The sequence below is a fragment of the Bos javanicus genome, chromosome 13 (genome assembly GCF_032452875.1).
Source record: "Bos javanicus breed banteng chromosome 13, ARS-OSU_banteng_1.0, whole genome shotgun sequence".
Lineage (NCBI taxonomy): Eukaryota > Metazoa > Chordata > Mammalia > Artiodactyla > Bovidae > Bos > Bos javanicus.
In genome coordinates this window covers 570,653-593,964 of record NC_083880.1, presented here as the reverse complement: position 1 = coordinate 593,964, position 23,312 = coordinate 570,653, and the positions used below count along the sequence as shown (strand labels likewise).

At 41.0% G+C, this 23,312-nt stretch overlaps 1 protein-coding gene across 1 annotated transcript in view; it reads left to right on the top strand.

The window, feature by feature from the left end:
- The first annotated feature begins 9,724 nt into the window (after positions 1–9,724).
- Positions 9,725–23,312, top strand: part of TMX4 (thioredoxin related transmembrane protein 4) — a 61,388-nt gene continuing 47,800 nt past the window's right edge. The window contains exon 1 of the mRNA XM_061435579.1: positions 9,725–10,053. Within this exon, the coding sequence (XP_061291563.1) occupies positions 9,875–10,053 (179 nt within the window). The 5' untranslated portion in view covers positions 9,725–9,874. The remainder of the gene's footprint in view (positions 10,054–23,312) is intronic.

Genomic DNA, 23,312 nt, shown 5'->3' with positions numbered 1-23,312 from the left:
AATACCCCAAAAAGATGTCCTTTTCATCATAGGGGACTGGAATGCAAAAGTAGGAAGTCAAGTGATACCTGGAGTACCAGGCAAGTTTGGTCTTGGAGAACAAAATGAAGCAACGCAAAGGCTAACAGAGTTTTGTCAAGAGAAGGCACTGGCCATAGCAAACACCCTCTTCCAGCAACACAAGAGGTGACTCTACATATGGATGTCACCAGATGGTCAATATCAAAATCAGATTGTTTATATTTGCATCTGAAGACGGAAAAGTTTATATTGAGTCAGCAAAAACAAGACTGGGAGCTGACTGTGGCTCAGATCATGAACTCCTTTCTCTCTCTGGCTATCCCACAATTTGGGTTGCTATTTCACATTAGTTCCCTCAGATTGCCCTCCGGGCATTTGGGCCTAGTCCTTATCCTAAGCAATACAGCCCACGCCTTCCTGTTCAGTCCCCACTTGCTGGTGGTGGCTCCGAGCACTGGGAGTTGCTGTTAGGCACATAATCTGTGGGTTTTATTTATTTATTTTTCCTCGCAGTTATGTTGCCCTCTGAGATTCCAAAACTCCCCACAGACCCGCTGGTGAGTGTTCCCTGGTGTTTGGAAACTTCTCTTTTAAGACTCCCTTCCTGAGACAGATCTCCGTCCCTACCTGCGGGAAGCTGCCCGTGAGAACAGGGTCCTTTGTCTGAAGGACACAGCTCTAGGAGCTGCCTCAGTCCTTGAGGGTTTGCTTGCAAACATAGCTCTCTGTCCCGCCACCCCAGAGATTAGGCGATTATTTACTGCAGACACCTGGAGTTCTGGACAAACTTCTCACTCACACAGAAATGTTATCTGGTGTAAGAAATAATAACAGGGTGCCATTCCCATGCTCTCAAGATTTCTTGTAACTGTTTGTAAGATGTATAGGTCAACCAAGAAAAAAGTTAACTGTCTTGTCTGTCTCACGCTCTCCTGTATAAATATAAGATGCTAAATAAAGCTGGTGTCAGACCGCTTCCCTTCGTGGAGACGTGTCTGAACCTCTCGACCCCATCTTTGTTGTAGAATTCTTTTGCTGTAGTTTTCTTTCTCAGCTGCGCCGTGCACGTTCTCGGGACCTGATCGACTTTGCCGGATGGCACCGGCACCTACCTCCTTTGTCTCTCTTTTTATCTTTTATATTTTGTCCTACCTCCTTTTGAAGACAATGGGCTGCCTTTCTGGGTGCCTGCTGTCCTCTGCCAGCATTCAGAGGTTGTTTTGTGGAATTTGCTCAGTGTTCAATTGTTCTTTCGATGACTTTGTGGGAGAGAAAGTGGTCTCCCCGTCCTATTTCTCTGCCATCTTAGGACCGCCTCCAGATCATGAACTCCTTATTGCCAAATTCAGACTTAAATTGAAGAAAGTAGGGAAACCACTAGGCAACTAGGTATGACCTAAATCAAATCCCTTATGATTATACAGTGGAAGTGACAAATAGATTCAAGGCATTAGATCTGATAGACAGAGAACCTGAAAAACTATGGATGAAGGTTTGTGACATTGTACAGGAGGCAGTGATCAAGACCGTCTTCAAGAAAAAGAAATGCAAAAGGGCAAAATGGTTGTCTGAAGAGGCCTTACAAATAGCTGAGAAAAGAGGAGACACTAAAGGCAAAGGAGAAAAGGAACGATATACCCAAAATGCTCTAGACCATTGAATATTTAATGTTTTCTGAGCATTATTTCAATCATTACTATTTAATGTTATTAATACCTCGCTCCTTAAGAGTGGAGACACACTTTTACTGATCTCATGGAACCTAGCACAAAGCCTACACACAATACATGCTCCACAAAATTTGTTGACTGAAATGAAGATATCAGCTGGTTTACTCCAATATCTAGGGCCTGATTATTATTAGAGACTACCTAACATCACACATGATATCTAAACTTGATTCATGAGAGTTTTGTTTTTTCTTTTCATGTACAATTTGCCAGATTTGTAGCACACAATTGCTTTGAATAAAATTTATGCCCCTCTCATTTCCAGTTTCCACTTAACCCTACTTTAAAACTGACATGCTTGCCAGGTTCCCAAATATCATATAATCAGAGAATATAGTCAAACAGTGAGGGGATAAGTAGTTATAGAAAGGGAGCTATTGTACTTAGAGTTCACTGAAGAATTTTTATAATTTTGGGGTGGCTGGTCTTCATCACAGCAGTTTGTACTCCAAGGGAAATCACAGGGAATCATCAAATAAACTGCATTTGCCACTATGAAATGTCCTTTTTGTGACCTGCAGTATGTATCTATGGTTTTTCATATTCATCTGGCATTTGGATTTCTTCTCTGTATTTATATTCTTTTCTGTTTTCCTTATTGGGCTATATATCTTTTTATTAATTATTTGTAAAATTTCTTGAATTTCAGGAATACTAAACCTTTATGTGGTGTAAATATTTCAGGTCATTTTACAGTTTGGCTTTACTTAAAATTGTCTAACTGGGTAGCAAATTTACCAGAATCCCTTTATGGATTTAGTGTTTCTTTTGTTACTCAGGAAGGTTTTCCCCATCAGATGATCATAAAAGTATCATCCCAAAACTTTTCCAAGAGCATTTACTATGGTATGCTTTTTTTACTAGTCGATCTGAAAATTATTTTGGTATATAGATTGAGTCAGAGGTATTTATTTTTTTCTCGAAGGAGAGGAAATTGTCCTAACATTATTGTGGATTCATCAAATTGCTCCCACAGATTTGAGATGCCGTTTCTGGACATTATTAGTGTGCATCAATATTCAAGCTCTCACGCATGACCACCCTTAGTATAAGTGCATGCTGAGATGCTTCAGTCATGTCTGACTCTATGTGACCCTAGGGACTGTAGCCCACAAGGCTCCTCTGTCCATGGGGTTCCCCAGGCAAGAATACTGGAGTGGGTTACCATGCTCTCCTCAAGGGCATCTTCCTGACCCAGGGATCGAACTTGCAGTTTCTTACATATCTTGCATTGGCAGGCAGGTTCTTTACCACTAGCACCACCTGGGAAGCCCATCCTACAAGTGAGGCAGTCATAATTAATTCTGGCCAGCGAATCATGAGTTGAACCAGGATGTGCTACTTCTGGACTAAGGAAGCCTGAAGCCCCTTGCAGCCCTTTTCTTTTCCCTTTCCCTACTGTAATCACAGAGAAGGCCTTGCATTGAGATGGCAGAGTTGTGAGAATGAAGCAGCCTGGATTGTGTAGAGCCTGTGTAATGTTCAGTTTCCCCAGAGTATCTTAGACAGAAGTGGATTTTACACGACATAAAAAGGAGCTTTCTGAGTCAAACCTCCAAAATTTGGGAGGTTTGTTATTTGTTAATGCAACCTAAATCTACCTTATCTTGTTAACTATACCACCTTTAACATATATAAATATCCACATACATATAGTTTCATTTCTTGAGTCTTTACTTTGATCCATCCATCTATTTGCTTGTTCTTATACAAATACCTCCCTGCTTTACTGTAACTTTATAGCAGATTTAATACTCAGGCAAGACCTACATCACTGTTTTTTTTTTTTTTTTAATTCTGTTAGCTTGACTTAAGCATCAGCTTTTTAAAATAAATTTTTAGAATGCTAGGTAAAAGAACTTGGTTGCATTTTGAATCCTATTGCATTGGATTTATAGATTAATTTGGGAAAATTGACATAACCATACAAAATCCTCTAGCTTTCTTCATATGTCTTGCATGTTTCTCTCCTTCTTTCTTTAGGTAGTTTTATAGATTTTGTTGAGATGTTTGTCCATATTATATTTTAAAACTAATTCTTACTGGTATAGAAGAAGAGAATTGATCTGTGTCTATTTCTGTTGTATGCAGCTTTCACTGAACTCACTTATTAGTTCTGAAAAAAATTAATTGATTTTCCCAAGAGGTCATCCAGGAGTTGCTGTTTCTTAGAGGCCTAGCAAGGCTCCTTATGGGTTCATTTCTAGTCACTAGCTTGGGACAACTCAGCTTATTTGAATCATCTATGGCTTCTTCTACCATCTGTTCTAGGAAGTGTCCTATTTAATAATTCTCCCTCTTGTTCCTATAAGACATTTAGCAAATCTGTTTGTGTAATTCAATTCCTGTGCTATTATTACTTTATGGACTAATTTTTACAGCACTGTGTAGCTTATTTAATATTTCCATACCAGTTTCCCCATCCTCTTGTGAAAACCATTGTGCGTTACTTCTATGCCCTATTATTACAGAGTTTACAACCTAAATACAATCTCCTCAACCCTCGTTGATTATCTTCATAATATTAAGCCCTATATTACCAATTTTACCTTTTACCAAGGTCTTTGTTCATTACCATGTATTTGAACTTTCTACCATTGGACTATTTGTTACCTCACTTTCTTTTCCTATTAGGAACCATGCACTTTTGTATAACCATAGCTGCCTCATAGTGCCATCATTGGAAACTACCCTAGGGACAAAAACTCTTTTTCCCATTACCATGTACCAATCTTCTATAAACTGTGATCCCATGCTTTAAATGCAAAGAAGGATTGAACACTGGCATTTTATTTATCTCATTTAATCTTAAAGCCACCATCTGCAGTAGGCTCTATTATTACCTGCATTTAAACAGAAAACTGGTGTTAAATGATTTTAGCCCCAAGTCACAAAGGTAAGAAGGGTCAGGCCAGTGCCATCCCTCATGTATGCCACCCCACCACATTCACTTGCCCACACATTCTTGCTAGACACCTTCCTACTAACTCTAGTCTGAAGGCCATTTGTGTTAGAAATAAGAAAGAGCTTCAGCCATGATACTCTCTTTCACTTTGCAAATTTTCCAGCCTACACAAAGGTAGAGAGAATAGCAAAAATGAACTTAGATTCAGCTTTGATTGATGTGGTGCCACTTTTGTTTCATGCATCTTCCTTCCAACCCCCCAAATTTTATTTCTGCTGTACTTTAAAGTGAATTCTAGACATCATATCATTTTACTCATAAATAATTTACTATCTGTAACTAATAAAGACTTTATAAAATATAGTCATAACACTATTATCACACCCAACAAAATTAATAGTAATTTCCTAATATCAGATTCTATTTTTAAGAAAAAAAATATTTTGCCAATCATATACATATACAAAAGAAAGACAGTGAAGTCACTCACTCGTGTCTGACTCTTTATGACCCCACTGCCAAGCTCCACTGTCTTGTGGATTTTCCAGCAAGAATGCTGGAGTGGGTTCCATTTCCTTATCCAGGGGATCTTCCCAGCCCAGGGACTGAACCAGGTCTCCCGCACTGCAGGCAGACTCTTTACCATCTGAGACACCAGTGAAGCCCTTTACATATATAAGGGACACTGAAAAGAATAATAGAATTTCTGTGTATGCTATTTCTTTTTAAAAACAAAATATTTTCCACTGAGTTTATAGGATTGATCTGTAAAAGATAGCTGATTTTTGGTAACATTTATTTCAAGGACTTCATCCAAATTTGCAATGGTTTGTAAATTTGGGTCCTATATTTTGAGGATAAGGACTGATTCCAAATAGAATTGAGCAACTACAATTAACAACTAATTCAGGTATGATATCTTGACTTCCTACTTTTTCATTCCAGTCCCCTATGATGAAAAGGACATCATTTCTTTGGTGTTAGTTCTAGGAGGTCTTATAGGTCTTCACAGAACCATTCAACTTCAGCTTCTTTGGCATTTGTGGTTGGGGCATAGACTTGGATTACTGTGATACTGAATGGTTTGCCTTGGAAACGAACAGAGATCATTCTGTCATTTTTGAGATTGCACCCAGGTATTGCATTTAGGACTTTTTGTTGACTATGACGGCTATTCCATTTCTTCTAAGGGATTCTTGCCCATAGTAGTAGATATAATGGTCATCTGAATTAAACTCACCCATTTCAGTCCATTTTAGTTCACTGATTCCTAAAATGCTGATGTTCACTCTTGCCACTCCTGCTTGACCACTTTTAATTTGCCTTGATCCATGAACCTAACATTCCAGGTTCCTATGCAATACTGCTCTTTACAGCATCGGACTTTACTTCCATTACCAGTCACATCCACAACTGGGTGTTGTTTTCACTTTGGCCCCGTCTCTTCATTCTTTCTGGAGTTATTTCTCCACCCTTCTCCAGTAGCATTTTGGCACTTGCCGACTTGGGGAATTCACCTTTCAGTGTCCTATCTTTTTGCCTTTTCACACTGTTCCTGGGGTTCTTAAGGCAAGAATACTGAAGTGGTTTGCCATTCCCTTCTCCAGTGGACCACATTTTGTCAGAAATCTCCATCATGACCTGTCTGTGTTGGGTGGCCCTACACAACATGACTCAGACTTTCACTGAGTTAGACAAGGCTGTGGTACATTTGATTACTTTAGTTAGATCTCTGTGATTGTGGTTTTCAGTCTGTCTTCCCTGTAACGAATAAGGATAAGAGGCTTATGGAAGCTTCCTAATGAGAGAGACTGACTGTGGGGGAAAACTGGGTGTTGTTCTCATGGGCGGGGCCGTGCTTTTTAATCCTAATTTCTTTGATGGGTGGTGCTGTGTTTCCTCCCTGTTTGTTGGCCTGAGGCCAAATAACCCAGATAACCACAATGGTGTGATCACCGACCTAAAGCCAGACATCCTGGAGTCTGAAGTCAAGTGGGCCTTAGGAAAGATAACTAGGAACAAAGCTAGTGGAGGTGACGGAATTCCAGTTGAGCTCTTTGAAATCCTAAAAGATAATGCTGTGAAAGTGTTGCACTCAATATGTCAGCAAATTTGGAAAACTCAGCAGTGGCCACAGGACTGGAAAAGATCAGTTTTCATTCCAATCCCAAAGAAGGGCAATGCCAAAGAATGTTAAAAGTACCACACAATTGCACTCATCTTAAAGAAGAAAAGTTAAAATTTTACATAACCTCCCACTGCTTCTGCCTCTATAACTCAGCCTGCTCCTTGCAAAGTCTGGATCACATAGGTCTCAGAAAATGGGGACTCACAATACAAGGAACTAGAGCTTATTTCACTCACCCTTGTCCTGCTCTTTGCAATCACCCAGCCCCTGCAGACCCACAAGCCTGCTTAATTATGCCTGTTCGTGTGTAAAAACTTTATAACTCCTTTGTTTGGGGCTCAGAGCTTGGATTGTTAACTCCTCTGGGCCAGCCGGCATAATAAACCTGAGATCTCCAACTCTCCAAGTGTGGTGCTTGGTTTCTCATAGTACTGGTTTCTGCAACAATCTCACATGATAGCAAAGTAATGCTCAAAATTCTGCAAGTGAGGCTTCAAAAGTCTGTGAACCAAAAACTTCCAGATGTTCAAGACGGATTTAGAGAAAGCAGAGGAACCAGAGATTAAATTACCAACATCCATTGGATCATTGAAAATGCAATAGAGTTCCAGAAAGACATCTACTTCTCCTTTATTGACTACGCCAAAGCCTTTGACTGTGTGGATTACAATAAACTGCAGAAAATTCTTCAAAAGATGGGCATACCAGACAGCCTTACCTGCCTTCTGAAAAATCTGTATGCAGGTCAAGAAGCAACAGTTAGAACCAGACATGGAACAGTGGACTGGTTCCAAATTGAGAAAGAAGTACATCAAGGCTGTATTGTTGCTGTAAGGAGAGTGCAGAGAAAAAAAGAGCAAGCCGGGCAGTCAGGTAAGAAAAGGAAATTTATTAGAGAGAAAAGAGAGGGCGACTGGCTCTTAAGGAGAACCAGCGTTCTCCCTTTATGACGGAGTCCTTCTTATACCCCACCAATGAAAAATTATTTGAAGGGATGGTCACATAGCCGGAGGTCTGGAATCTGGTCCTCTCGCAGATTTGAGAAGTTAGGCACCAGTGAAATAACATGATGCCATTTGGACAATTTGGTCAGTCTCACAGAACACTGTGATTTATTCTTTGTTTGCGAGGTTGACATAATGAGCCATTTTATCAATGAGACCCCATGTGGGTCCTATCAGTCATCCTGCTTATTTCACTTATGTGCAGAGTACATCATGAGAAACGCTGGGCTGGATGAAGCACAAGCTGGAATCAAGATTGCCAGGAGAAATATCAATAACCTCAGATATGCACATGACACCATCCTTATGGCAGAAAGTGAAGAGGAACTGAAGAGCATCTTGATGAAAAGTGAAAGAGGAGAGTGAAAAAGCTGGCTTCAAACTCAACATTCAAAAAATGAAGATTGTGCAATCTGGTCCCATCAGTTCATGGCAAACAGATGGGGAAACAACAGAAACAGTGACAGATTTTATTTTTTTGGCTCCAAAATCACTGCAGATGGTGACTGCAGCCATGAAATTAAAAGATGCTTGCTCCTTGGAAGAAAAGCTATGACCAACATAGACAGCATATTAAAAAAAGAGACATTACTTTACCAACAAAGGTCCATCTAGTAAAAGCTTTGGTTTTTCCACTAGTCATGTATGGATGTGAGAGTTGGACTATAAATAAAGCTAAGCACTGAAGAATGGATGCTTTTGAAGAAGACTCTTGAGAGTCCCTGTAAGGAGATCAAACCAGTCCATCCTAAAGGATATCAGTCCTGAATATTCATTGGAAGGACTAATGCTGAAGCTGAAGCTCCAGTACTTTGGCCACCTAATGTGAAGAATTCACTCATTGGAAAAGATTCTGATGCTGGGAAAGATTGAAGGCAGGAGAAGGGGATGACAGGGAATGAGATGGTTGGATGGCATCACTGACTCGATGGACATGAGTTTGAGCAAGCTTCAGGAATTGGTGATGGACAGGAAGCCTGGCGTGCTGCAGTCCACTGGGTTGCAAAGAGTCAGACACAACTCAGAACAACTCAGCTGTTGTTGTTATGTCAGCTAAGGTATGATTGTCTGCCGGCAAAATTCACCTTTCTCTTTCTCACCTGTAAGTACAGATTGGATACTGATCTCATGTTCCTTGCAATACTCTTAGTTGTATAGTTGTCTTTAAGCCCAGGACAGAAATGACTGTTTTTCATGATAAGTGGACCACACTATGCTTTACATATGTAATAAATTCTTTTAAACCACACTTTGTAAAAGCACACCTGGCCTCTAATGGTAATTGTCATACATTCTTGGGTGTGGTAATCTCAAGGTACAGATGCATCAAACGGGTATCTGGAAACAGATTTGCAAATAATTTAAGGTTACTCTCATTTTAGATCTGACAAATGTGTAGCCAAGAGGAGCTCGAGGTCCATTTTATTGCAACTGGCACTATTCCTATAAACCGATTCATTTTATATGTTAGCATCCATGCTTTAAACAATATTTTTTTGTGTGAAATTAAATTCATTTTTGTAAAAATTAAAACTGCACGGTCTGGTTTCATTATTTACTATTAGGCAGTGCTACTTCGTTATACACATGCAAAGAGTACTTAAAATTTCCTCCCCTTTTCAGTAAGGGATGCCCAACGCATCCCTTCTTTTTCATTACAGTAAAACAGTTTATTTGCAGTCCACTGTTGCTATTTTTGCTATCATTGAAAAGAGGATGCATATTTTAATTATTGGCCACTTTTCTCTTTAGAAAGAAACCAAATGCGCCAACCCTTTACTTGGCGGTAGCCAGTGAGGCTCTGATTATGCAACATTGGGTCACTGCTTATCTTCAACACTGCCGTCCGGAAGAAAGGACGGCCGTTGCCAAGGCAACCGACGCCCGGGCAACAGGGAGTCTAGGCGGAAGGGGGCGTGGCCTCGGTGGCCCGGGCCTGTAAGAGGCGGGCCGCCGCCGGCGCAGCGGGCCGGGTAGGTCTGCGGGCCGGGCGGGCCTCTCTGCGCACCATCTGGGAAGGCCGGGTCTGCGAGCCCGCCGCGCCCTTCTCCGTAGCTCCGGGAAGAGCCCGGCTCTGCGTCCCGGTATGGCGGGCGGGCGCCGCGGCCCGCTGTTCGCGGCGCTCCTGGCCGCCTGGGTCGTGGCGGTGGCGGAGGCGGAGGCCGACCTGGAGCAGGCCGCGCTGCCGCCGGAGCGGAGCCTGGTGCGGCCCATGACAGCTTCCAACTGGACGCTGGTGATGGAGGGCGAGTGGATGCTGAAATTGTGAGTGTGCCTGCCCGCCCCCGCCGCACGGTTCCAAGCCAGCACTGCCCAAGGTCTCGACCTGGGCCCAGACCCACGCAGACAGGGACTTGCCTGGCCTGGCTGAGCCCAACCTCCCCGCTGCGCAGGCGTGTCTGGCCTGCCCCATGACGGCCCTGGGTGTAGGGCGTCACCCTGCCTGGCTTCTCCGCTGCTTTGGGAGGAAGTGTTTTATGGCTGTTGTGGGTAAGCGGTTTACCCAGGGGATGAAGGGGAACAGAAATCCTAAGGGATTGGATTTAGGTCCTACCTGAATTGTCTAGTGGTTTTCCCTACTTTCTTCAATTTAAGTACGAATTTGGCAATGAGGAGTTCATGATCTGAGCCACAGTCAGCTCCCAGTCTTGTTTTTGCTGATTGTATAGAGCTTCTCTATCTTTGGATGCAAAGAATATAAACAGTCTGGTTTCTGTATTGGCCATCTGGTGATGTCCATGTGTAGCATCTTCTCTTGTGCTGTTGGAAGAAGGTTTTTGCTGTGACCAGTGCGTTTTCTTGGCAGAACTCTGTTAGACTTTGCCCTGCTTCATTCTGTACTCCAAGGCTAAATTTGCCTGTTACTCCATGTATTTCTTGACTTCCTACTTTTGTATTCCAGTCCCCTGTAATGAAAAGGACATCTTATTTGGGTGTTAGTTCTAGAAGGTCTTGTAAGTCGTCATAGAACTGTTCAACTTCAGCTTCTTCAGCATTACTTGTCAGGGCATTGACTTGGGTTACTGTGATATTGAATGGTTTGCCTTGGAAATGAACAGAGATCATTCTGTCATTTTTGAAATTGCATCCAAGTACTGCATTTTGGACTCTTTTGTTGACTATGAGGGCTACTCCAGTTCTTCTAGGGATTTTTGCCCACAGCACCTGAAGAACTATGGATGGAGGTTTGTGACATTATACAGGAGGCACTGATCAAGACCATCCCCAAGAAAAAGAGATGCAAAATAGGTGTCTGAGGAGGCCTTACAAATAGCTGTAAAAAGAAGAGACGTGAAAGGCAAAGGAGAAAAGAAAAGATACACCCCTTTGAATGCAGAGTTCCAAAGAATATCAAGGAGAGATAAGAAAGCCTTCCTCAGTGATCAGTGCAAAGAAAGAGGAAAACAATAGGAAGGGAATGACTAGAGATCTCTTCAAGAAAATTAGAGATACCAAGGGAACATTTCAGGCACAAATGGGCACAATAAAGGACAGAAACACTATGGACTTAACAGAAGCAGAAAATATTAAAAAGAGGTGGCAAAAATACACAGAAGAACTATGTAAAAGAGATGTTCATGGCCCAGATAACCACGATGGTGTGATCACTCACTTAGAACCAGACATCCTGCAATGCGAAGTCAAGAGGGTCTCAAGTATCACTACGAACAAAGCTTGTTGAGGTGATGGAATTCCAGCAGAGCTATTTCAAATCCTAAAAGATGATGTTGTTAAAGTGCTGCACTCAATATGCCAGCAAACTTGGAAAACTAAGCAGTGGCCACTGGACTGGAAAAGGTCAGTTTTCATTCTAATCCCAAAGAAAGACAATGCCAAAGAATGCTCAAACTACCACACAGTTGCACTCATCTCACATGCTAGCAAAGTAATGCTCAAAATTCTCCAAGCCAGGCTTCAACAGTACATGAACCGTGAACTTCCAGATGTTCAAGCTGGATTTAGAAAAGACAGAGGAACCAGAGATCAAATTGCCATCTGTTGGTTCATCAAAGCAAGAGAGTTCCAGAAATATATCTACTTCTTCTTTATTGATTGTGCCAAAGCCTATGACTATATGGATTACAACAAACTTTGGAAAATTCTTAAAGAGATGGGAATACCAGACCACCTTACCTGCCTCCTGAGAAATCTGTATGCAGGTCAAGATGCAGCAGATAGGGCTGGACATGGAGAATGTTTGGGCTCTGATTCAGGATGACACTTGTAAGCTATATAGACACTTGAGATCTTTTTAGAAGTTCTCTTGCCATCGAGTTCACTTCAGAATAGGTCAATACAAAGTGAGGCTATAAAGGAAAGAGGATTTAAACCATTATGTATATCCAAATTCAAGAATCTGTGTGCTTATCCTGAAGAAAATTTGGCTCTTTGTGATACTCCTTTGACAAAATTCAACATTTAAAAAATAAAATTTAACTTCAGTACTATTATAGACCTACTATAAATTTCTAGGAATTTTTTCAAGCATCCAATAAGTTATCACTTTGTTTAGATGAACTGGTCAGAATAAATGGAGATTGTTAAGTATCCACTGGTGATATATTTAATATCTCTAAAGAAGAAAATTAGGAGGCTTTCTGATAATGTTAAGTTGGCGAAAATTTTGTTCACAATGGCCCAACCCAGTATTAAAATTTTAACATTATTTTGAATGACAGTTCTTCATTTGTTCATTTGTTTATATGCTACCTCTCCTCTGGGAATTTTTTCTTTTCTGTCCCAATTCGTACCAAGCTCCTATAACACAATTCTTGGTTAGATCAGTGTCAATAATTTATTTTTAAGGACTTAGCAGTGTCTGTTTTCTCCAAGATCCAAAAAAACCCTATTGTAAAATTTAATTTGTTGTGTTTTCTTTGTCTTTCAAACACTCAATTTTTTGTATCCTTGCAGTTGAATTTTCAATTTTTAAAAAAGCACTTCTCTGTTAAAGAAAAATATCAACTAAAACTATATTTGTTGTATTTACCATTTCTGTTCTGAAACCTTTTTTAAAACCTGAAAAATTCTCCCCAAAATATATATACATATATATACACACACACATATATATATATACACACACATATATATATATATATATTTTTACTTTACAATATTGTATTGGTTTTGCCATACATCAACATGAATCCACCATGGGTGTACACGTGTTCCCCATCCTGAACCCCCCTCCCACCACCCTCCCCATACCATCCCTCTGGGTCATCCCAGTGCACCAGCCCAGAGCATCCTGTATCATGCATGGAACCTGGTCTGGCGATTCATTTCACATATGATATTATACATGTTTCAAAGCCATTCTCCCAAATCATCCCACCCTTGCCCTCTCCCACAGAGTCCAAAAGACTGTTCTATACATCTGTGTTTCTTTTGCTGTCTCGCATACAGGGTTATCCTTACCATCTTTCTAAATTCCATATATACGCGTTAGTATACTGTATTGGTGTTACAGATGGCTAACAAACACATGAAAAAATGCTCAACATCACTCATTATCAGAGAAATGCAAATCAGAACCACAATGAGGTACCATTTCACGCCAGTCAGAATGGCTGCAATCCAAAAGTCTACAAGCAATAAATGCTGGAGAGGGTGTGGAGAAAAGAGAACCCTCTTACACTGTTGGTGAGAATGCAAACTAGTACAGCCACTATGGAGAACAGTGTGGAGATTCCTTAAAAACCTGGAAATAGAACTGCCATACGACCCAGCAATCCCACTGCTGGACATACACACTGAGGAAACCAGAATTAAAAGAGACCCAATGTTCATTGCAGCACTGTTTATAATAGCCAGGACATGGAAGCAATAGATGTCCATCAGCAGACGAATGGATAAGAAAGCTCTGGTACATATACGCAATGGAGTATTCAGATCAGATCAGATCAGTCGCTCAGTCGTGTCTGACTCTTTGAGACCCCATGAATCGCAGCACGCCAGGCCTCCCTGTCCATCACCAACTCCCAGAGTTCACTCAGACTCACGTCCATCGAGTCAGTGATGCCATCCAGCCATCTCATCCTCTGTCGTCCCCTTCTCCTCCTGCCCCCAATCCCTCCCAGCATCAGAGTCTTTTCCAATGAGTCAACTCTTCGCATGATGTGGCCAAAGTACTGGAATTTCAGCTTTAGCATCATTCCTTCCAAAGAAATCCCAGGGCTGATCTCCTTTAGAATGGACTGGTTGGATCTCCTTGCAGTCCAAGGGACTCTCAAGAGTCTTCTCCAACACCACAGTTCAAAAGCATTAGTTCTTCGGCACTCAGCCTTCTTCACAGTCCAACTCTCACATCCATACATGACCACAGGAAAAACCATAGCCTTGACTAGAAGAACCTTTGTTGGCAAGGTAATGTCTCTGCTTTTGAATATGCTATCTAGGTTGGTCATAACTTTCCTTCCAAGGAGTAAGCATCTTTTAATTTCATGGCTGCAGTCACCATCTGCACTCAGCCATTATAAAGAATACATTTGAATCAGTTCTAATGAGGTGGATGACTAGAGCCTATTATACAAAGTAAAGTAAGCCAGAAAGAATAACACCAATACAGTATACTAACATTTTCTTTAATGCTGTGGACTTTTTGTACATTCAGTTTTTCTGTTTGTATTTAATTTCATATATTCTTTTATACATTTTACTCCGGTTTCTGCCGTGTTTCTATGATTGGCTTGCTGTTTCTTTCTCTTAACCTCTTCTGAAAAGTTTGTTCTTTCTTGGGTTAGGGAAGATTATCTAATCTTTAAATGCTCTTCTGATGTTTTATTTTCTCTGTTCTCATTGTTTCATAATATTATTCATTCAATTGCCTTGTTCAGTTCAGTTCAGTCGCTCAGTCATGTCTGACTCTCTGCGACCCCATGAATTACAGCACCCCAGGCCTCTCTGTCCATCACCAACTCCCGGAGTTCACTCAAACTCATGTCCATCGAGCCAGTGATGCCATCCAGCCATCTCATCCTCTGTCGTCCCCTTCTCCTCCTGACCCCAATCCCTCCCAGCATCAGAGTCTTTTCCAATGAGTCAACTCTTCGCATGAGGTGGCCAAAGTATTGGAGTTTCAGCTTCAGCATCAGTCCTTCCAATGAACACCCAGGACTGATCTCCTTTAGGATGGACTGGTTGGATCTCCTTGCAGTCCAAGGGACTCTCAAGAGTCTTCTCCAACACCACAGTTCAAAAGCATCAATTCTTCGGCCCTCAGCTTTCTTCACAGTCCAACTCTCACATCCATACATGACCACTGAAAAAACCATAGCTTTGACTAGATGGACCTTTGTTGGCAAAGCAATGTCTCTGCTTTTTAATATGCTATCTAGGTTGGTCATAACTTTCCTTCCAAGGAGTAAGCATCTTTTAATTTCATGGCTGCATTCACCATCTGCAGTGATTTTGGAGCCCCCCAAAATAAAGTCTGACACTGTTTCCACTGTTTCCCCATCTATTTGACATGAAGTGATGGGACCGGATGCCATGATCTTTGTTTTCTGAATGTTGAGCTTTAAGCCAACTCTTTCACTCTGCTGTTTGAATTTCATTAAGAGGCTTTTTAGTTCCTCTTCACTTTTCACCATAAGGGTGGTGTCATCTGCATATCTGAGGTGATTGATATTTCTCCTGGCAATCTTGATTCCAGCTTGTGCTTCTTCCAGCCCAGCATTTCTGTCTATAAGTTAAATAAGCAAGGTGACAATATACAGCCTTGACGTACTCCTTTTCCTATTTGGAACCAGTCTGTTGTTCCATGCCAGTTCAAACTGTTGATTCCTAACCTGCATATAGGTTTCTCAAGGCAGGTCAGGTGGTCTGGTATTCCCATCTCTTTCAGAAGTTTCCACAGTTTATTGTGATCCACACAGTCAAAGGCTTTGGCGTAGTCAGTAAAGCAGAGATAAATGTTTTTCTGGAACTCTCTTGCTTTTTCAATGATCCAGCGGATGTTGGCAATTTGATCTGTGGTTCCTCTGCCTTTTCTAAATCTAGCTTGAACATCTGGAAGTTCATGGTTCACGTATTGCTGAAGCCTGGCTTGGAGAATTTTGAGCATTACTTTACTAGCATGTGAGATGAGTGCAATTGTGCGGTGGTTTGAGCATTCTTTGGCACTGCCTTTCTTCGGGATTGGAATGAAAACTGACCTTTTCCAGTCCTGTGGCCACTGCTGAGTTTTCCAAATTTGCTGGCATATTGAGTGCAGCACTTTCACAGCATCATCTTTCAGGATTTGAAATAGCTCAACTGGAATTCCATCACCTCCACCAGCTTTGTTCGTAGTGATGCTTTCTGAGGCCCACTTGACTTCACATTCAAGGATGTCTGGCTCTAGGTGAGTGATCACAACCATCATGATTATCTGGGTTGTGAAGATTTTTTTTTTTTTTTTGTATAGTTCTTCTGTGTATTCTTGGCACCTCTTCTTAGTATCTTCTGTTTCTGTTAGGTCCATACCATTTCTGTTCTTTATCGAGCCCATTTTTGCATGAAATGTTCCCTTGGTATCTCTAATTTTCTTGAAGAGATCTCTAGTCTTTCCCATTCTGTTGTTTTCCTCTATTTCTTTGCATTGATCACTGAGGAAGGCTTTCTTATCTCTCCTTGCTATTCTTTGGAACTCTGCATTCAGATGGTTGTATCTTTCCTTTTCTCCTTTGCTTTTCACTTCTCTTCTTTTCACAGCTATTTGTAAGGCCTCCTCAGACAGCCATTTGCTTTTTTGCATTTCTTTTCCATGGAGATGGTCTTGATCCCTGTCTCCTGTAAAATGTCATGAACCTCTGTCCATAGTTCATCAGGCACTCTGTGAATCATATCTAGTCCTTTCAATCTATTTCTCACTTCCACTGTATAATCATAAGGGATTTGATTTAGGTCATACTTGAATGATCTAGTGGTTTCCCCCATTTTCTTCAATTTAATTCTGAATTTGTCAATAAGGAGTTCATGATCTGAGCTATAGTCAGCTCCCGGTCTTGTTTTTGCTGACTCTATAGAGCTTCTCCATCTTTGGCTGCAAAGAGTATAATCAATCTGATTTCGATGTTGACCATCTGGTGATGTCCATGTGTAGAGCCTTCTCTTGTGTTGTTGGAAGAAGGTGTTTGCTATGACCAGTGCGTTCTCTTGGAAGCTTTTACTATTTTAAACACTTGCTTGCCCCCATCAAATAAGTTCTTGAGAATACTACTTTTGTTCTTTTTTGAAAGTATGCAATATAATACAATTTTCCATACTCTTCTGGTGGCTTTTTTCCCCAAAGACATCAATAGACATCCATAAAGCTTAGTTTTGGCCCATATACTTAAACGGATATCCAGAGGAGAAATGAGTCTTTGTGTTAAATTAACTTATGATCATGTTTCAGAATGGAAATTAGTGAGTCTGGTGATGGAGGAAACCCTCATTTATTTCCCTAGGATCTCTTGGATTTACCGTTGTTTCTCTAGTATCCTTCTTATATTTAGTCAGAGCATTGTTGCCTTAACTTACCCATGTTCAGTTCAGTTCAGTTCAGTCACTCAGTCGTGTCCGACTCTTTGTGACCCCATGAATCGCAGCACGCCAGGCCTCCCTGTCCATCACCATCTCTGGAGTTCACTCAAACTCACATCCATCGAGTCAGTGATGCCATCCAGCCATCTCATCTTCTTTCGTATCCTTCTCCTCCTGCCCCAACTCTTCCCAGCATCAGAGTCTTTTCCAATGAGTCAGCTCTTCACATGAGGTGGCCAAAGTACTGGAGTTTCAGCTTTAGCATCATTCCTTCCAAAGAACACCCAGGGCTGGTCTCCTTCAGAATGGACTGTTTGGATCTCCTTGCAGTCCAAGGGACTCTCAAGAGTCTTCTCCAACACCACAGTTCAAAAGCATCAATTCTTCAGCACTGGGCTTTCTTCACAGTCCAACTCTCACATCCATACATGACCACCGGAAAAACCATAGTCGTTAGATAGTTATAATTTCTTGCAGTTTCATTGATTGTCATGATTTGTTGATTGAAAGTATAAAAGATAGTCATTAGATGCCTGTGATGTGTCAGATTCAAAGTTAGGGACTTGAGAACATGAAGATGAATGAATTACACTTCTCAGTTTCAGGAGACTGGCAGTCTACTGTGTGTGAAGGAGATAAGTAGCATAGGAAGCACTTGTTTAGCAAATATTTAATGGGTGCTTCCTTTCTGTTGAGTGTTCCTCAGCAATTCTCACCAGATACTATTGACATTTTGGCTTACACAGCTGTTTGATATGTGAGGATGGCTCAGACACTGCAAAACCTTTGGTACCCCTGGTATCCCATGACATCCTAGCAGTCATGTGACATCAACAAAGTTTTAGTCCATCCCCTATACACACTTCTAAGTGCTTCTGATTAGAAACCACTGCCCTGGGTACTGTTATGGATAAACATGCAAAAGAGGAGCTTATAGGCTAACATAGAAGTATCAGTATTTGATTTCAGATTGTTTCCACATCATCTCCATTGTCATCATTGTCATTTCAATCACATTAAACAGTTACATTGCTCACATCACATGTTCTGAATGCCCTGTCTCAGAATTTGAGCATTACAGCAATCTGGTGCAGTATCATTATTCTCATTCTCATTAACCGAGGAGTTAAAACTGGGAAGGTTAAAGCTGTAAGCCGTATCTTTGATAAGTGGTGGGTATGGCTAGGACTAGAATGCTCGCCTGAGCTTTACAGTCCCCAGTACAAGCTGAGGAGAGTAGCTATGCCATGGGGAAACCTGGAGGAAGGCACAGAGCCTGGCTGACTTGTGCTTAGGCTCTCAGTACCTGATCCATGTAAGGGGAAGCCTTTTCCCTAAAGGATTCAGAGGCCCACCTATGGATTTACCATCTCTCTAAATTCTGCAAATGAAGAGCATTGCTTTGAGCTCATTTCTGACACCTCACCATTCAGACAGGTGCCTGCGTTCACTGTACCCCAACCAATAGGAAACTTCTTTCTCACTGTGCCTTTTTTGTATCTCAGATCAGATCAGATCGGTCACTCAGTCGTGTCCGACTCTTTGCGACCCCATGAATTGCAGCACGCCAGGCCTCCCTGTCCATCACCAACTCCCGGAGTTCACTCAGACTCATGTCCATGGAGTCAGTGATGCCATCCAGCCATCTCATCCTCTGTCGTCCCCTTCTCCTCTTGCCCCCAATCCCTCCCAGCATCAGAGTCTTTTCCAATGAGTCAACTCTTCGCATGAGGTGGCCAAAGTACTGGAGTTTCAGCTTTAGCATCATTCCTTCCAAAGAAATCCCAGGGCTGATCTCTTTTAAAATGGACTGGTTGGATCTCCTTGCAGTCCAAGGGACTCTCAAGAGTCTTCTCCAACACCACAGTTCAAAAGCATCAGTTCTTCGGCACTCAGCTTTCTTCACAGTCCAACTCTCACATCCATACATGACCACTGGGAAAACCATAGCCTTGACTAGACAGACCTTTGTTGGCAAAGTAATGTCTCTGCTTTTGAATATGCTGTCTAGGTTGGTCATAACTTTCCTTCCAAGGAGTAAGCATCTTTTAATTTCATGGCTGCAGTCACCATCTGCGTTGATTTTGGAGCCCCCAAAAATAAAGTCTGACACTGTTTCCACTCTTTCCCCATTTATTTCCCATGAAGTGATGGGACCGGATGCCATGATCTTTGTTTTCTGAATGTTGAGCTTTAAGCCAACTCTTTCACTCTCCACTTTCACCTTCATCAAGAGGCTTTTGAGTTCCTCTTCACTTTCTGCCGTAAGGGTGGTGTCATCTGCATATCTGAGGTTATTGATATTTCTCTCGGAAATCTTGATTCCAGCTTGTGTTTCTTCCAGTCCAGCGTTTCTTGTGATGTACTCTGCATAAAAGTTAAATAAGCAAGGTGACAATATACAGCCTTGACGTACTCCTTTTCCTCTTTGAAACCAGTCTGTTGTTCCATGTCCAGTTCTAACTGTTGCTTTCTCACCTGCATACAAATTTCTCAAGAGGCAGATCAGGTGGTCTGGTATTCCCATCTCTTTCAGAATTTTCCACAGTTTTTGTTTGTATCTATCGTGGCCTTATTTCACAATTCATAAATTAATTTATATGTTTTTGTACTTGATTTTTTTCTTATTCTTCCTGTAGACGATAAGCTTTTAAGTAGAGGAACAGAGTTTTTCTTTTTCCTGTTTATCTACAAAATCATAATAACTGTCAAATTCTAGGTGTTCAGTAAATACTTTTGACTCAGTGAATGAACAAATAATACATTTTAATCTTTAATCAAGATCTAGTGTATCACTGAAGGAACAGTGGTTTCCTGGTATCCTTGGTACCCGAGGATATTCACTATCATCTCCCCTTTGTTCATTGATATAATACATATTTGTTGTGACCTGGAATGCACCAGGCTCTGTTTTAGGTTACAAGCAAGGCACCAGTTGCTGCCTTTGTGGAGTATTAATTCTAGTGAAATTATTAAATTTCTCTAGCAGGTGTCATGGTTTTCACAGAGCTGTCAATTTTTATTTTTTCTCTACATTTTATGATAGCATGTCTTAGAAATGATCTTCTAAGAAAGAGAATTGAGCATAATACTTTCAACTCTTGGCTAATAAGAGTTTATCCAGATTTTCCAGAAAGAAGAATAGCACTTATAGTTAAGGCATTATTTGTTGACATTGTGATTTGGTTTTATATAGAAAGATGAACCTAGTATATGGATGTTGTCTTCAATGTTACAGATTCTTCTGAGTATGTTGGTCAAAGTAAGTTCAAAGTGAAAATTAACTGTATCTGTCATGGTTCACGGAGAAGGCAATGGCACCCCACTCCAGTACTCTTGCCTGGAAAATCCCATGGATGGAAGAGCATGGAAGGCTGCAGTCCACGGGGTCACTGAGCGTCGGACACGACTAAGCGACTTCACTTTCACTTTTCACTTTCCTGCATTGGAGAAGGAAATGGCAACCCACTCCAGTGTTCTTGCCTGGAGAATCCCAGGGACGGGGGAGCCTGGTGGGCTGCTGTCTATGGGGTCGCACAGAGTCGGACACGACTGAAGTGACTTAGTAGTAGTAGTAGTCATGGTTCATCTCATGTCTACAAGGATAAGAAACGAGAATGTACTGGGAAACACTGGTAAAGTTTAAGTCAAGACAAAAGAAAAATTGACCATTATTGGGGAATAAAAATTATTTTTCATGAAATTTTATTTCTAGAAAATATATTTAATTCTTTCTCTTGAAATGTTTAGTATGCTTAATGAAATCTCATACAAAATTCAGTGAGTTTATGCAGTCAGAGACTCAGGGGCCTTCAACCACCTTACATGTAGCAGATGTACACGTGTGATTTGTACGTGAATACCAATATAGAGAACAAAAGCTCGCTGTTGAATTCTGTTTCCCAGTAATGGTTAAAAACACTAGACTGACACCTAAGTTCATGGATTTAGCAATATTTTGCTTTCTGGAATATATAATACTTCAAATGTCTTTATGAAGCATACTAATTTTACATGCCACTGTCACCTTCAAAAAGTTTAAAAATGCTCTTTTCCAGTTTCCATGACTATAAAGGTACTAATTCCTCTTGGAGAATTTTAAAGGATTAGTTTATATGTAAAAGACAAAATTAGAGCAGGTCAACTCTATTATAGTTCTTAGAAGACTGCCACTATGACCTGTTTTTTAATATAAATGTGTTCAGTCCATTGTAATTAGTCTTATTCATGTATATGTACTTAAAACAAATTACATTTATCTATGCATAATGAGGGAGAGGAAGGGAGAGTGGGAACGAGGAAGAGACACAGAAGAGGGTAGGGGAGAAGAGGGAGAGGGAGAGAAAAGAGAAACATCATTAGGATCATGGTGCTTTTCCTTCTTTTTATTCTTTTGGGGCCTGGAGGTATTTTACTTATACTTCAGTTTAGTCACTTAGTCGTGTCCGACTCTTTGCAACTTCATGGACTGCAGCATGCCAGACTTCCCTGTCCATCACCAACTCCCAGAGCTTGCTCAAACTCAAGTCCATGGAGTCGGTGATGCCATCAAACCATCTCATCCTCTGTCATCCCCTTCTCCTCCCGCTTTCAATCTTTCCCAGCATCAGGGTCTTTTCAAATGAGTCAGCTCTTCACATCAGGTGGCCAAAGTAATGGAGTTTTACCTTCAGCATCAGTCCTTCCAATGAATATTCAGGACTGATTTCCTTTAGGATTGACTGGTTGGATCTCCTTCCAGTCCAAGGGACTCTCAAGAGTCTTCTCCAACACCACAGTTCAAAAGCATCAATTCTTCGGTGGTCAGCTTTCTTTATGGTCCAACTCTCACATTCATACATGACCACTGGAAAAACCATAGCTTTGACTAGATGCATCTTTGTTGTCAAAGTAAAGTCTCTGCTTTTTAATATGCTGTTTAGGTTGGTCATAGCTTTTCTTCCAAGGAGCAAGCCTCTTAATTTCATGGCTGCAGTCACCATCTGCAGTGATTTTAGAGCCCAAGAAAATAAAATCTTATAGAATCTTGTAGTAGATTCTAAACTCAGCATTCAGAAAGCTAAGATGATAGCATTGGACCCCATCACTCCATGGCAAATTGAAGAGGGAAAAGAGGAAACAATGACAGATTTTATTTTCTTGGGCTCTAAAATCACTACAGATGGTGACTGCAGCCATGAAATTAAAAGACTCTTGGCTATGACAAACCTAGACAGCATCTTAAAAAGCAGAGACATCACTTTCCAACAAAGGTCTGTATAATCAAAGCTGTGGTTTTTCCAGTAGTCATGTATGAATTTGAGAGTTGGACCATCAAGAAGCCCGAGCACCAAAGAATTGGTGCTTTCAAACTGCACTAGAGGAGACTCTTGAGAGTCCCTTCGACTGCAAGCACATGAAAACAGTCAATTCTAAAGGAAATCAGTCCTGAGTATTCATTGAAAGGACTGACGCTGAAGCTGAAGCTCCAATACTTTGGCCACCTGATGTGAAGACCTGATTCACTGGAAAAGACCCTAATACTGGGGAAGACTGAGGGCATGAGGGGAAGTGGACGACAGAGGATGAAATGGTTTGAAGGAAGCTTGGTGTACTGTAGACCGCACTGTGGTCCTTGGGGTGGCAAAGAGATGGACAAGACTTAGCAACTGAACAATGAACAACAGACTCTAAATGGGATCATTTAGATACAAAACAATATTAGTAACTTTAAAAGTTGCAACAACAATAGACCAGTTCCCTCATCTAAGACTCAGGGATGGTTTCTCTCCATTAGCAAAGAACACACTTGGTTAATGGATGACCTTGGTACATTCCAACACAATAAACTGATTAAATCTAAGAAATAATAACATTAAAGTGTCACAAACCACTGGGTAGCAGCTACAAAGAAAATGGAGTATCTAAAATTATCTCAATGATATTTGTATTTTTGAGGGTCAGTTTCACCCAAATCCTGATTTATAAAATAATTTATCTGGAGATTAGGTACTAGGATTTCATTAGATGATGAA